This window comes from Carlito syrichta, unplaced genomic scaffold (genome assembly GCF_000164805.1).
Source record: "Carlito syrichta isolate Samal-C Ts95f unplaced genomic scaffold, Tarsius_syrichta-2.0.1 Scaffold312037, whole genome shotgun sequence".
Lineage (NCBI taxonomy): Eukaryota > Metazoa > Chordata > Mammalia > Primates > Tarsiidae > Carlito > Carlito syrichta.
In genome coordinates this window covers 93724-108601 of record NW_007256133.1, presented here as the reverse complement: position 1 = coordinate 108601, position 14878 = coordinate 93724, and the positions used below count along the sequence as shown (strand labels likewise).

Below are 14878 nucleotides of genomic sequence, written 5' to 3'. Positions count from 1 at the left end.
AGCCTGTACTATACGGATCCCACTCACCTCCCCCCAAAATTAAGAATTCCAAGTTTTGGGGGGTCCCCTCTCATATATTCTTAATATGATTGCTTTTTCTTTTTAGAGATAGGCTCTTGTTCTGTTGTCTAAGTTGGAATGCAGTGGTGTGATCATAGCTCCCTGCAGCCTTGACCTCTGGGGCTCAAGCGAGCCTCTCGCCTTGCCCTCAAAGGAGCTGGGGCTACAGGCACACACCTGCACGCCCAGCTCTTTTCAAATTTTTTTTTAGAGACGGGGTCTCATTTTGTTGCCTGGGTTTGTCTCAAACTCCAAGCTGCAAGCGATCCTCCCGCCTCAGCCTCCCAAAGTGCTGGGACTATAAGCATGAGCCACTGCTTTTGGCCAATGTGACTGTGTTGTTTTTTTTTTTTCTTTTTTTTTTTTTGAGTTGGAGTCTCACTCCATCACCCAGACTGGAGTGCAGTGGCATACTCCTGGCCACCGCAGCCTCGACCTGCTGGGCTCCAGCGATCCTTCCGCTTCAGCCTTCCAAGTAGTCGGAATTACAGGCTCACGTTACTACACCCGGCTAGTTTTTTTAATTTATTTATTGTAGAGACGAGTTCTTGCCAAGTTGCCCAGACGGGTCTCAAACCCATGGGCTCGGGCAATCCACTCAGCTCGGCCTCCCAAAGTGCTGGGATTACAGGCTGAGCCACCAAGCCCGGCCTGTGTTTTCAACCATACAAGAATCTGTTAACATTCTAAATAAATGGGCTTTGGGATATTATTGGGGTCATTTGGTACAAAAGGGTATATAATATTTATGACCAAGTTTGGACTAGAAAAAAAATTTGTGAATTAAATTTGTATTAGATGTATATTTTTGCATATGTATGAAATTAAAGATGAACATACACCTTTATGGAAGAAAAACTTTAAAAAAATGAGAGGCAATTTGCAAATAATACATTTTAAAAATTTCTTTTCCAGGATCAAGTTCAGGTTCAAAATTAAAAGGTCCTGATCTGAGTTTAAAAGGCACACAGCACGTCATGCAAGCAGGCCAGACACTGTATCTCAAGTGCAGGTAAGAGACAGTGTTGGTTTGGGCATATCCCAGCTGCCTTTCCCAAGGCAAAAGCATTCCCTGGCAGAGTAGAAAGGGCGCCTCTCAGAGTGGAAATGTAGAGACCTCAGTGACCTCCTGAGCTCTTCAGAGTGCCAGCCACACGCACCTAGCTTCACATGGAAGGGGCTTCTGGTAGAAAGAACAGCATTACTCACTCTGAGGAAGTGGGGGAAGGGGCGCCCCCAAACAGCTTTGCACCTTGATTCAGAGTATTGTTCAAAAGTTTTTCTGAACGTGTTGCTTTTCTGTAAAGAGGAAGATGACTACACTTAGGGGAGAACCTCGGAACACCGCTTCCTAATAAAATGAATGCTTAGGAATTGGTGTTGAGCCCGGGTCCCAGCCGTAATTGTGTTTTGTTTTCTTATCTGTGGTTACAGGGGGGAAGCAGCCCATTCATGGTCTTTGCCTGAAACAGTAAGTAAGGAAAGCAAAAGGCTGAGCATAACTCATTCTGCCTGTGGAAGGAATGGCAAACAATTCTGCAGTACTTTGACCTTGAACATGGCTCAGGCAAACCACACTGGCTTCTACAGCTGCAAATATCTGGCTGTACCTACTTCCAAGAAGAAGAAAACAGAAGCTGCAATCTATATATTTATTAGTGGTAAGACTTCCATTTTCTACATTCTGTTTGCTATTGCTTTGCAGTGGGTCAAAAATCTGCCCCGGTCCATTGGAAAGGGAGCTTTTCTGATGAGTAGGAAGTGGTGGACCAGGAAAGTCCAGCCTAGTTTAGACATTTTCCTGAGTATCAGTTTCGACCAGAATTTTCAAGACCCGGGCGGTCACTTGTATGCTCCATGAAGAGAGAGACTCTGTTCTGTAGAGTTCACCTCTGAACCAACAGCCCCTAGCCTACTGTATGACACATACTGGGGTGAATAAATGAAGGATACGATTTTAATTCTATTTCTTAATGGTGGAGAAACCCATAAGAGAATACAAAATCTTTGTCCTTTAACACAACTGCATTCTCTTATATCTTGGAATGGTAAAATTTTATTTTTTCTACTAAATTAATAAATGTAATGTTGCTATTGTCTCTTGAGTGCTAGAAAATTGGTTCCAATGGACAGTGTTGTATTATTTCATGTTCATTAGGCAAGTATTATAACAATATAAGAACTGGCATGGACCATTGTACAGTGAAACTGGCAAAGGGTAAAACTGAATCATTTTTGGTTATATTATTTTTCTCACTTTAGAGAATAAACAAATGAAGTCATATGCAAAGGGAAGAAGTAAAACTCCTTTAAGAAGTATACAGTCACAATAAAATTGGGTCCCTGAGAAAAAATAATAAAAATGGTCTGCCACTTTGCTCTTTCTGTCTAGTTCCAGTCAATTTCCAAATCTTGTTGAGAGGGATTAAGGCAACAAAACAAAACAAAACAAAAAACAAGGTTGTGGAGAACACAGAGCAAAATTCGTAGGCACTTCAGGTGCAAAATCAAGTTAAAAACAAAACAGCTAAGCATCGGCATCTGTAGCTAAATGCACATTGTGGGTCTACCTTCCAGTGAGTTAAAGAACTGGATCTTCGACCGGGCACAGTGGCTCACACCTTTAAGTGACTCACAAGCTGAGAGAATTGCCTGAGCCCATGGGTTCGAGACCAGCCTGGGCAACATGGCGAGACCTCATCTCTACCGTAAATCCAGAAAAATTAGCCGGGCGTGATGGCACATGCCTGTAGTGCCAGCTACTTGGAAGGCTGAGGCCAAAGGATCGCCTGAACCCAGCAGGTCGAGACTGCAGTGGTAGTGAGCGTGCCACTTCACCCCAGCACAGGCAACAGAGTGAAACTCTGCCTCGGGAAGGGGGAAAAAAAAAAGAACTAGGTCTTTGCCTTGGGGGCAGTGTCATGAACTTACCTCTCGGGGGGATTTTTTTTTTTTTTTAATTTTTGAAATAAGACAACCCAACAATGTTTTACCTAAGCATAATATGTAATTATCCAGATTCAGGATTAATCTTAGAAGACAGTAGAACAAGCCGGGCTTGGTGGCTCAGCCTGTAATCCCGCGCCTTTGGGAGGCTGAGGTGAGTGGATTGCCTGAGCCTGTGGGTTCGAGACCCGCCTGGGCAGCGAGACCTCATCTCTACAATAAATCAAAAAATCAGCCGGGCGTGGTAGCATGTGCCTGTAATTCCGGCTACTCGGAAGGCTGAGGCGGAAGGATCCCCGGAGCCCAGCAGGTCGAGGCTGCGGTGGCCGGGAGCGGCCACTGCACTCCAGTCTGGGCGACAGAGTGAGACTCCAACTCAAAAAAAAAAAAAAAAAGAAGAAGACAGTAGAACAGTTGGATGACAATGACAGAAACTTCTTTTTAGCTACTATCAACTTGATTTTGACGGAATCACTTTCATGTCCCCGATCAGACGTTTTGTACTTTCCCAGGGGGAAGAGAACTGGAGGGAACCGAACATCCTAGCAGTTTGCCATCACAGGGTTGCTGACAGCCCACTGAAACATAAGAACAGGAACGTTACTTGACAAGTGGTGGGAAGGGAGTCACCCATTTCTACAGCAGGGAAGGAAGACTGGCCAGCAGGAAGGGGCGGGATTCAGAACAGTCTTTTAGAGAGGCCATTTTGCAGCCAAGGCGAGAAGAAGACACGATGCTTGAAAGTGGTGGAAAAAGTCACATACTTAGCCATCGAATTCCACAAGTATATTGTGTTCTTTCCAGAGCTTATGAAGAAAACACTTTGTAGTGGGTCGTGTGTGTGTGTCTATGGGCGAGTGGGAGAAAAATTTATTCATTCTAAAAATTCTCTTAAAACTTTCTCCTATGGGTTTATCCGAGTCTGACCTGTACATCCAACACGTAAATGAATTTTTAAAAGACTATCTCTTTTTTTCTAAAAAAAAAAAAAAAAAAAAGTGTTCGGCTATTTTCAGTTTAACTTCTACACTATTCAGTAGACAGCATGGCTGCATGGGGCCAGTAGGCGGGGCAGACAGAGTCTCTTCACCTCAATCCCTTTCTATGACAAAAGCTATTAGAAACCTTTTCATCTCACCTATATTACAGAGCAGATCTGGCAAATCATCATTGCTACGGGAGTCAAATCTAGTGTTAATCAAAGTGCTGTGAAAGCAAGAACCATGTCTGTCTTGGTTACTTTTATCTGCAGTGTCTGGTACATAGTAAGAATTCAATAGTATTTGTTAAATGAGCTGAATAACAGGTGCTGTGTGGAATACTATGTAAAAATGGACATTGAGGATAAATCCCAAGTTTGGTGTGAAAGGGTGACATGATTGATTATTGATGTCTATCATGGGATTGGAAGGGAATAGTGGCCATTAAGTCATAGATGTATCCTGTCTGCCTTCCTATAGTAGTCCACAACCATTAGCATAAAGTTGCAAGTTCTAATATCTCAAAACACCTCAACAATTTGTTGCACAGTAGGAAACTGTCTATCACAAAGATTGTTCTTAGAGAAGGAAGGATTATCAAATGCATTATGTTTCATAAGTTATCATGGAATATACACATACTATGAACATTATGGGTTTACTGGAAAATCTGTTGTGATAATATTGTGAGACTCTTATTTTTCAATAGCACTGATACTAAAAGATGTTTGAATTAGTAATGAGCCATAGAAGAGCCTCTTGAATCTTGTTTGCTAATTAGTTTAATCAGCAAATACTTAGAGAACAGTTACTGGGTGCCTATAACTCTACTACTATGAACAGTAGACCTATTTTGTTGTTTCCTGATAGAATGATATTGGTCTCATAATCACACCTCATTCAAGTCCAAGGATGCTCTGAACAACTGTAATTTTCTAAATAGCCTAATATTTTGTGTATCTCTGTTTTCATTATTTTATTAATTCTCTTTCTGAGAAAATTTGGCCTTCTGCTTTCACTTTTTGGAACACTTTCATTACAGGCTTATTTTAGTTCAGGAGCACAAAACTCATCTCTGAGATGACTCAGAGAATTGTCTCTGGGAGGAATAAAACACCAACCATTTCCTGCTATACAACTATGATTGACCCACTCGATCTTAACTGGTTATCACTTATTTATTATTATTGACTATTTATTTTAGAACATTATTCTGTCTGGAGGATCTCTGCTTCTTTGAGCACCTGCAGATTGTCATTTTAGTTTCCTATAAAGATGGGATACCCTATTTAGACACATTTTCCGAAAAGGTAGATTTGCAGTCTGACAGGGTTGCATGAAAGGAATTAGGAGCATAACTTCATCTGTGTGTCACCAAGTCCAGCGCGTGAATTATGCACAAACTATTATTTAGATATTATTGTCTGGCTGCTGTGTAACAGGCACGGTTCCCACTTGAGCATGGACTTGGACGTCACATCTTCTGTGTAATGTACAGGAAAATCCATATTGCCACTTTATCATTATGGCTTAAATAAATCCACCAAACCTCTGGCATAATGTATTGAATCAACTTAAGTACTCGAGTCATTATATTTAGCTACTTGACTTAATTACTGAATTGTCTGGTAAATTAATATTCCCATTGACATAATTTCTTACATTTGCATGTTTCTTTTCACGTGAACAAATGGTTTTGTTTACATGATGCCATGAATCTTCCCAACAATCCAGTGAAGGATAATACTCCTCATTTTACGAGTGAAGGACCAAGAATCCACTTCACATCACGGCTATATGGGGAATGACAGAAAAGTATTAACAACGGAGGCAGGTGGTCAGATTTTGGTGTCAGATTCTCAGTGGTGTGAGGAGATGAGAAGGGGCCAGACTGAGGCAGGGATGCCAGATAGGAGGTGCTCTATGGTCAAGGCAGAAGAAATGGTGTCGAGTTCACTATGGTCGGGGTGGGAAGGAAAGTGTTGGCAGATTTGAGGGATTCGACTGACCTTGGTGATCAGAGGTTGAGTGGGCGAGGGAAAGGGTAGGATCAAAGTGACTTTGAATTCTGGAGGAGACAAGTAGGCCTCTTATTCCAGACTCCACAGCCAGCTGGAGCTTTGTCCGCTAAATCACACTGATTCGAAGGCACCATCATCCTCTTGGATATGCCCTTGGCAGTCTTGACACATGACTTTTGAAGGAGAATAACTGAAAAATTATACGTTTTTCAAAATCCTTTTGTGAAAATGAATTGAATCCCTCAGTAATTATAGCCACAACATTCCAGGTCATAAAGAAAAACCAGTATGCCCCACCACCCCCAATGACAAAGATTTCTAGAGAAATCGGTAGTGCGAGGGTCACTTACTTAGGAAGATTTCCTCCCTTAGGAGAGAAAAGGAGCAATCGGCTCTTCTTTTCTGATACTCTGGTGACACAAGTAAAAGCTAAAGGATTTCATTGATCCAGGTAAAAGCTAAAGGATTTCATTGATCTTATTATTGTACTGCATGAGTTTTGACCATAAAGTGAGAAGACGGACCAGGAGAGCTTGATGGTGGCATCTCTGAAGTACTGAATAATTTGCCAGTCTCTCCAACTTAGTTAGCAAGACCTTGAACTTGGCGTGTTGAGCTCTTTGCATATGAAGTCAGCTTACGTTCCTCCCCTCAATCAGCCCCAAGCCCTTAAGAACTACTTATATACAATGTCTCCTTTTTAAAAAATTGTAATTGAAAAGCAAAAAAGATGGGGCGTATGACTGAGTGTACCCTCCTAGTTCATGTACTATAAGAGATACTCATGTTTTTTCTTCTGCTTCTCTTTACTCGATGGCTTCGCTCTCTAAATCTAGGAATGTAAATGGGCTCCAGCATTTCATGACAGGGTTTTCCACTCTTGGCTCTCCCCTTGTGTAGAAAACAGATGAGATCTGAGTAACAGCTTAATTGGAGGCAGAAAAATGATCAGACACGTTGGGTGTACAACTCAAAAGTAGTAAAATTTCTAATAACCAAGATATTCTGGGAGAGAATAAGAATCATGCTTTTCACATAAAGGTATTTCGTGGAGAGGGGAAGCTCTGGTTATAACACTGTATAAGCAGAAATGCTAACAGCACAGATATTCTGAGAGGGAGTCACTGTAGTCATTTGTACAGGACTTCAGATTTTCTTAGGTGCTTTTACATAATTATTCCTGAGAGAAACTGAGTTATTTCTTCCATCTTATTTATTTATTTAGAGTCGGGGTCTCACTCTGTCACCCAGGCTGGAGTGCAGTGGCATGATCATGGCTCACCACAGACAGCCTCGACCTCCTGGGTTCAGGAGATCTTTCCACCTCAGCCTCCCAAGTATCTGGAACCACAGGTGTGCACCACCATATCTGACTAATTTTTAAAATTTTTTTGTAGAGACAAGGTCTCACTATGTTGCCCTGGCTGGTCTTGAACTCTTGGGCTCAAGCAATCCTCTCGCTCGATTCAGATCTGGTCCCCAGGCTCGAGCTGTTTGTCCTTCTCTGGCATTTCAGCTCTTGACTTCAAACTGTGAACCAGTTGTTACTTTCATCATTGAGAACATAGATGATACAGTTATGAAGGTTTTATTTTTTTCTTTTGAAGAATGATAGGCTAACTGGTTTCAGAGTGTTTTTCTGAGTGATAGACCTTAAAAAAATAAAGCCTGATCCCTAAGAGCTCTGTTGGTTGCCTGTTGGGGACAGAGCCCTGTTTTGACACCTTTGATCTCTACACTGTTTCGCTGCTGCATTCCAGCTTATACAACGTGGAAAGACACAACTCTATTTACTAAGTTGAGCAGGGCTTTTTAAAATGTGCATCTAAATCCATTAGTGAGGTGTAGAATCAAATGAGTGGGTTGCAACTAGTGTTTAAGGGAGAAAAAAAACCCCAAAAAACAAAAGGCAAGGCTCTGTGGCATGCACCTATAGTCCCAGCTGCTTGGGAGGCCAAGGCGGGAGGATTATTTGAGCCTAGGAGTTCAAGGCCACAGTGAGCTATGAGCGTTCCACTGCACTCCAGCCTGGGTGACCGAGTGAGACTCCATCTCTTAAAAAAAAAAAAAAACCGGGCTTGGTCCTCAGCCTGTAACCCCTCGCCTTGAGAGGCTGAGGTGAGTGGATTGCCTGAGCCTGCGGGTTCGAGACCCGCCTGGGCAACTTGGCGAGACCTCATCTCTACAATAAATCAAAACATCACCGGGACGTGGTGGCGCGCACCTGTAGTTTCAGCTACTCAGAAGGCTGAGGCGGAAGGATTGCCGGAGCCCAGCAGGTCGAGGCTGCAGTGGCCGGGAGTGGCCACTGCACTCCAGTCTGGGCGACAGAGTGAGACTCCAACTCAAAAAAAAAAAAAAAAAAAAAAAATCCAGAATCAAATGGAAACTATTCAAATGAATTGTTGTTTAGTGAAACTATTTCTGTTTTCATTTTCTACACATGCTCACATATATATCCGCTGTAACCACATACATGTAAACTACATATGTACATATGTGTTTAATGGGTCTGCTGAAAAATGTATTTCTCGTGAAACTCGGAAAAATAAGTTCAGAAATTACCAGGGTCGGCCATAGCTAGACTTTTTACTTAGGAAAGCAGTGTCAGTTGTAAGCACCGTGGTGTTTTTTTGCACATCATTCCTAAAACAGAGGCCTGGGGAAAGCCTGGTGTTGGAAATAACCCCCTTTTCAGGGGCTGTGGGTGCCCTGCTGTGATGTGGTCTGTGCAAGACACTCGTGTCACTCTTGACATGGGTTTTCCCACACATAGGCCTGGCCCAGGACCTTCCATCACAGGCGTCTGTCTACAGAGGTGGATTACTTGCCCGTGACATGCAGGGCCCTGTTGTTTGCTCTGTGTGTGGTACTCAAAGTTGGGGAGTCCCATAACATGAGAGTCCTCCCCCCCCGTTGCTTTCTAGGACTGTGGCTCACAGATTAGTTCCATTTATTTATTTATTTATCATTATTATTTTGAGTTGGAATCTCACTCTGTTACTCAGGCTGGAGTGCAGTGGTACAATCACAGCCAGGGTAGCCTCGACCTGCTGGACTCAGACCATCCTTCCGCCTCAGCCTTCCAAGTAGCTGGAACCACAGGCACATGCCACTAGGCCCAGCTAATTTTTTTTTTTTTTAATTGTAAAGATAAGGTCTTACCAAGTTGCCCTGGCTGGTCTCGAACTCCTGGACTCAGGAAATCCTCTCGCCTCTACCTCCCAAAGTGCTGGGACTACAGGCATGAGCCACTGTGGCAGGTCATGATTTGTATTTTTTTTAAGTGCTGGTTTTATTATTTTTTTTAAATAGCTACCATTCAAAAGTGGGTCTCAGCTGGGCTCGGTGGCTCAGCCTGTCATTTCAGCACTTTGGGAGGCCAAGGCGAGTGGATTGCCTGAGCCCGCGGGTTCAAGACCAGCCCAGGAAACTTGGCGAGACCTCGTCTCTACAATAAAAATAAAACATAAAAAATAGCCAGGCATGGTAGCGTGCATCTGTAGTTTCAGCTACTCAGAAGACTGAGGCGGAAGGATTGCCGGAGCCCAGCAGGTCGACACTGGGGTGGTCGTGAGCGTGCCACGGCACTCCAGCCTGGGCAACGGAGTGAGACTCCAACTCAAAAACAAAAACCAAAGTGGGTCTCTAAGGAGCAAAGAGAGCTCTATCGTAGTCCTGCCTGAGGACCCCATTGCTGTTCCGTGGAGCACGGATGTGGCTCCAGCATGGCCTTCCTTCGGGTCCCTTCGCAGACCTGACATGATCTGTCACACTCACAAGTTGACACTGCCCTGCTGGGTGATGCTTGAACACATGGGACTGGTTGCCCAGCTGGCTTTGCTGCTAGGACTATAGTACAACAACCAATAAACACAGCTGATACGACAAGCAGGAGGGCCATCAACAAAGAGTAGTGGTCTGAAGACTTACTCCCCAGGGCTCTCTGCTTCTTCCACCCCTGTGGCCACAGGGAAAGCCCAAAGGACATACCTTCATCCTAAACTGAAAGTCGGCATTGATGCTTCTGACAAGTCAGAACAATGATGGGCAGAGAGCAGCATGTGGCCAGACAGGTTGACCAAGCTTCTAGAATATTCCCATGGAATCACTGTCATCATTTTGTGAGAGAAACTTCAAAGAGAAAATACTATTTCTATTCATAAAAATTCCCCTCCAAGGGGAAAACAGCATAAAACTGTCTACACTGTGTAGAAAAAAAACAATTATATCTACCACAAAAAAAAAAAATCTTACCCACATTAATTGGCTGAATTTTCTTTTTTTTTTTTTTTTTTTGAGTTGGAGTCTCACTCTGTTGCCCAGACTGAGTGCAGTGGCCGCTCCCAGCCACCCGCAGCCTCGATCAGCTGGGCTCCGGTGATCCTTCCGCCTCAGCCTTCCAAGTAGCCGGAATTACAGGCATGCGCTACCCCGCCCGGCTGATTTTTTGATTTATTGTAGAGATGAGGTCTCACCTACCCAGGTGGGTCTTGAACCCGCGGGCTCAGGCAATCCACTCACCTCAGCCTCCCAAAGGCGCGGGATTACAGGCTGAGCCACCAAGCCCGGCTGGCTGAATTTTTTAGACCTGGACATCTTAGGAAATCAATGACATTATCTGTCATTGCTTGGTTAATGTCTAGAATCTCCTCTAAGTCTTACTCTTTCACTCAGACTGGAGTTCAATGGCACCATCACAGCTCACTGCAGCCTCAATCTTCTGGGCTGAGGCCAGCCTTCCACCTCAACATCCTGAGTAGGTGGGGCTACAGGCACAAGTCACCACATCTGGCAATTTAAAAAATTTTCGTAGAGACGAGGTCTTGCTGTGCTGCCCAGGCCTGGTTTCGAATTCCTGGACTCAAGTGATTCTCCCGCCTCAGCCTCCCAAGTGTTGGGATTACAGGCATGAGCCACCATACCTGGCCTCTTCTCTAGTTTTTAATTTCAGTTTTCCACATGGCCTCATTCTCCCCTTCCTTACTCAACCAAAGAGGTCCCTCCCTCCTCCTTAGCCGTTTCCCTCTATTCCTAACGCATGGCTTCTCCGCTTAATTTTCTGGAACTTGGGTTTCTCCTAACACATACTTTCCATCGGGAATTGGTTTCCAAAGTTGTGGTCTCAGGGATTGCCCAGGATTTCCACCAGAGAGTCACTTGAGCCCACACATCACCTTGGATCGCCAAGAAGCTACTCATGGAGTCAGGCTGGGTGACGGATGGTGTTTTTCTTCTCACATCCTTACCTGATCTATCTGCTCAGGAGACATATGGACACGTTGGGGTGAACAAAGCTTGGACTCCTCCCAGCTCTGGACTATACTCTGGAAACCCAGGTAGTTTTCTTGAAATGGCAGCCATCCGAGGCTGATTTGCGTTTGCAGAATTCTCAAATTCTCTTTTAAAGACTCTTCTGTAGAGAATTCCTAGGGATGTTCTGGCCTGTCTATATACAGCTTTGTCAAAAATCTAGCACGAGGTCAGGTTTTGCCGGATTTTTTCTTTTTCATTTTGATGAAGTTGTGAAAGAAGGGGAACAAATCTTTCTAGGGTTTAGAATGCACACTCATGACATGTTGCTTGGAATCGCAGATTTTTTTCCTTGAGAAACAGAGCCCTCTCCATCCTGTGTGCTCCCTCTAAGGCAGAGGCATGAAGGAGATTATCCATTCTATCCATCACTGGGGGAAGGCTGATTGGGACCACATGGGGAGAGTTTAGAGAGGAGTAACTTAACTCTTAAACATTTTCCTTTCCAGCTACATGAAAATTTGATGGAAGACATTCTTGATATCTTTAAGCCCTGCCATTCCACATTTCCCATCTAGAAACATTCCTGTCATGAAACACCAAGGGACTTTGACTATAGGAAACATGTGACTGGGACAGAGGCCACTCATTGGTGAATTTGTTGGCAGTCAGGAATGTTACATCTTCTTTCATTGGCTCCTGTCCCAGACCTTGGGTTCACCTCATGTGTTCCTAGGAGTTTCATCCTTCGCACTTGGTTGTACCCATAAAATGTTCAGGCCATTCTCTCAGAGAGAGAAAAATTCCCAATGCTCCCTAAAATCCACACCACAGAATTCTGGCATGCCAGCAGCCACACGGCGAAGCCTGGCTAGCAGCACCATCATTGTGTATCACCAGGCGTTTAGTAGACCTGCATAAGTACTCAAAAATAATCAGAACGAGCATAGTCTTCAATGAGCCACTTGGACACAGCCTGAGGCTTTGAAAAGTTGATGAGTGGGGTAGAATTTTGAAATCTCAAGATGGTAGTGAAATCCAAAAGTTACAAAATGATGACTATGTCCTCTCATTTCTTCCCCCTACAATCAAGAGGTGTGAAAAATAGTGGGTCGAATTTTATGGTTTTAAGGACTTAAAAAAAAATCTCCTTCAAGTAATCTTTTAAGGAAAATAGGCAAGGGACTTTTTTCAGAAGAGATCCCCTTAAGCTGAAAAGGCTTTAAGTTTCTGACATTTCATAACATTGACAATGATAATGAAACCCTGCCCTGCCTGGAGATGAGGTGATCTGTTTTTATCTTTATGGTCCTTCTGATGGGCTACAGGTTTTCCTGTAACTATTTGAAATATTTGTTGTTTTGTCATCTGATGCATTTTTGCTTCAAAAGTTATATTGGCGATCGTCTTGGCTGACGGTACTATTTAAAAATCCATAGCTTGCTGAAAGCACTAAAACTAAAACTTAAAAAGGGAGGACCCTTCCTTCCTTCCTTCGTTAAATATCAATTAATACTCTGTAGTTGAAACAGTATGATCTGAGCTTCAGGCTGGTTTCAGAGCCTTGTTCTGATACTTGATATACATTTAACTTTGGACAAATTGCTCAATACACCTTTAACTTTGGACAAATTGCTCAGTAACGTTTGGATTGGTCCTACTTTCTGCTGGGGGCCACCCCAAGCACTTTGCACATGCTAACAGATTTCATCCTTACAACAGCCCATGAAGTAGCTGTCACATTGTTAATATTATATATTGTTAAAAATATATACATATATGTGGCTTTCTTTTGCCTTAGAGCAATTTCAGATTCACATCAAAATCGAGAGTAAGTACAGATTTCCCATATATACATGAACTCCGCCATAATCAATATCTGCCACCAGAATTCTTTCAGTTTATGAGCTACAAGGAGACATCATAATCACCCGAACCACAGCTTACATTAAGGTTCACTGTCGGTGCTGTACATTCTATAGATTTGGACAAATATATAATGACCTGTATCCACCATTATACTATCATACAGAGTATTCTCACTGTCCTTAAAATCTTCTGTGCCCCAATCCCAACCTCTGGCAAACATTAATCTTTTTTACTGTTTGCATAGTTTTGCCTTTTCCAGAATTCATATAGATGGAACACACAGCATGTAGTCTTTTCAGATAAATTTCTTTCATTTAGTGACATGCATTTAAGGTTCTTCCATGTCTTAGAGTGACTTCCTCTCTCATTTCTTTTTATCACTGAGGAACATTCCGTTGTCTGGGTGTAGCACAGTTTATTGACCTACTGAAGGGCATCTTGGCTGCTTGCATGTTTTGGTAATTATTAATAAAGCTGCAGTAGACATCCACGTGCAGGCTTTTATGAGGATATCGTTTTCAACTCCTTTGGGTAAATATTAATACCAAGGAGCACAGTTGCTGGATCATATGATGAGAATATATTTAGTTTTATAAGAAACTGCCAGACTTTCTTCCGAAGTGGCTGCACGATTTTGCATTCCCACCAGCAAGGAATGACAGTGTCTATTCACCAGCACTCAGTGTTGTCAGCGTTCTGAACTTTGCCCTTCTGGTATGTAGTGGTATCTCATTGTTGTTTTTGTTTGCGGTTCCCTCATGCCGTATGACATGAAGTATCTTTTCAAATAGTTATTTGCCATCTGTATGTCTTCTTGGGTGGATGTCTACATATCTTTTTCGGTGAAATGTCCCATTTTTAAGTAGGTTTGGTTGTTTTCTTACTGTTGAGTTTTTTTCCTTTGTATATTTTGGCTAACAGTCCTTTATCAGCAGGGTCTTGTACAAATATTTTCACCCAGTATCTGGCTTTTCTTTTGATTCACTTGATGTTGTCTTTGCAGAGCAGAAGTTTTTAATTTGAATGAAGTTCAGCTTATCAATTCTTTCTCTTACAGATTGTGCCTCTCATATCATATCTAAAAAATCACTGCAGTCGGGCATGGTAGCTCATGCCTGTCATCCCAGCACTTTGGGAGGCAGAGGCAAGAGGATTGCCTGAGCTCAGGGGTTTGAGACCAGCCCGGGCAACTTGGCAAGGTTTCTTCTCTACAATAAATAATAAGAAAAAAAAATCAGCCAGGCGTGGTGGTGCATACCTGTGGTTCCAGCTACTTGGAAAGTGGAGGTAGAAGGATTGTCTGAGCCCAACAGGTCAAGGCTGTGGTGGCCATGAGCCTGCTACTGCACTCTAACCTGGGTGACAGAGTGAGACTCTGACTCAAAAAAGTTAAAAATTAAAAAATAAAAAGTCGCTGTCATACCCAAGATTATCTGGATTTTCTCCTATGTTATATTCTAGGAGTTTCATAGTTTTGCCTTTTACATTTAACTGTGATCCATTTTGAGGTGATTTTTGTGAAGAGTGTAAAGTTTGTGTCTAGACTTTTTTTTTTTTTGCACATGGATATCCAGTTGTTCCACCCCCCAACATTTGTTGAAGAGACCATCTTTGCTCCATTATATATGGGCTTTTCCCCTTTGACAAGCATCAGTTAACTGTGTGTATGTGGGTCTATCTCTGGGCTGTTCTGTTCCATTGAACTACTACTCTGTTCTTTTTTTTTTTTTTTTTTTTTTTTTTTTTTGG

At 42.8% G+C, this 14878-nt stretch overlaps 1 protein-coding gene across 1 annotated transcript in view; it reads left to right on the top strand.

Annotated features, from left to right (window-relative positions):
* Positions 1–972: 972 nt before the first annotated feature.
* LOC103271953 (vascular endothelial growth factor receptor 1-like) overlaps positions 973–14878 on the top strand; it is a gene marked incomplete at its 3' end in the record, with an annotated part of 101119 nt that continues 87213 nt past the window's right edge. Inside the window, exons 1-2 of the mRNA XM_021718252.1 lie at positions 973–1072; positions 1495–1721. Of these exons, the coding sequence (XP_021573927.1) occupies positions 1038–1072; positions 1495–1721 (262 nt within the window). The remainder of the gene's footprint in view (positions 1073–1494; positions 1722–14878) is intronic.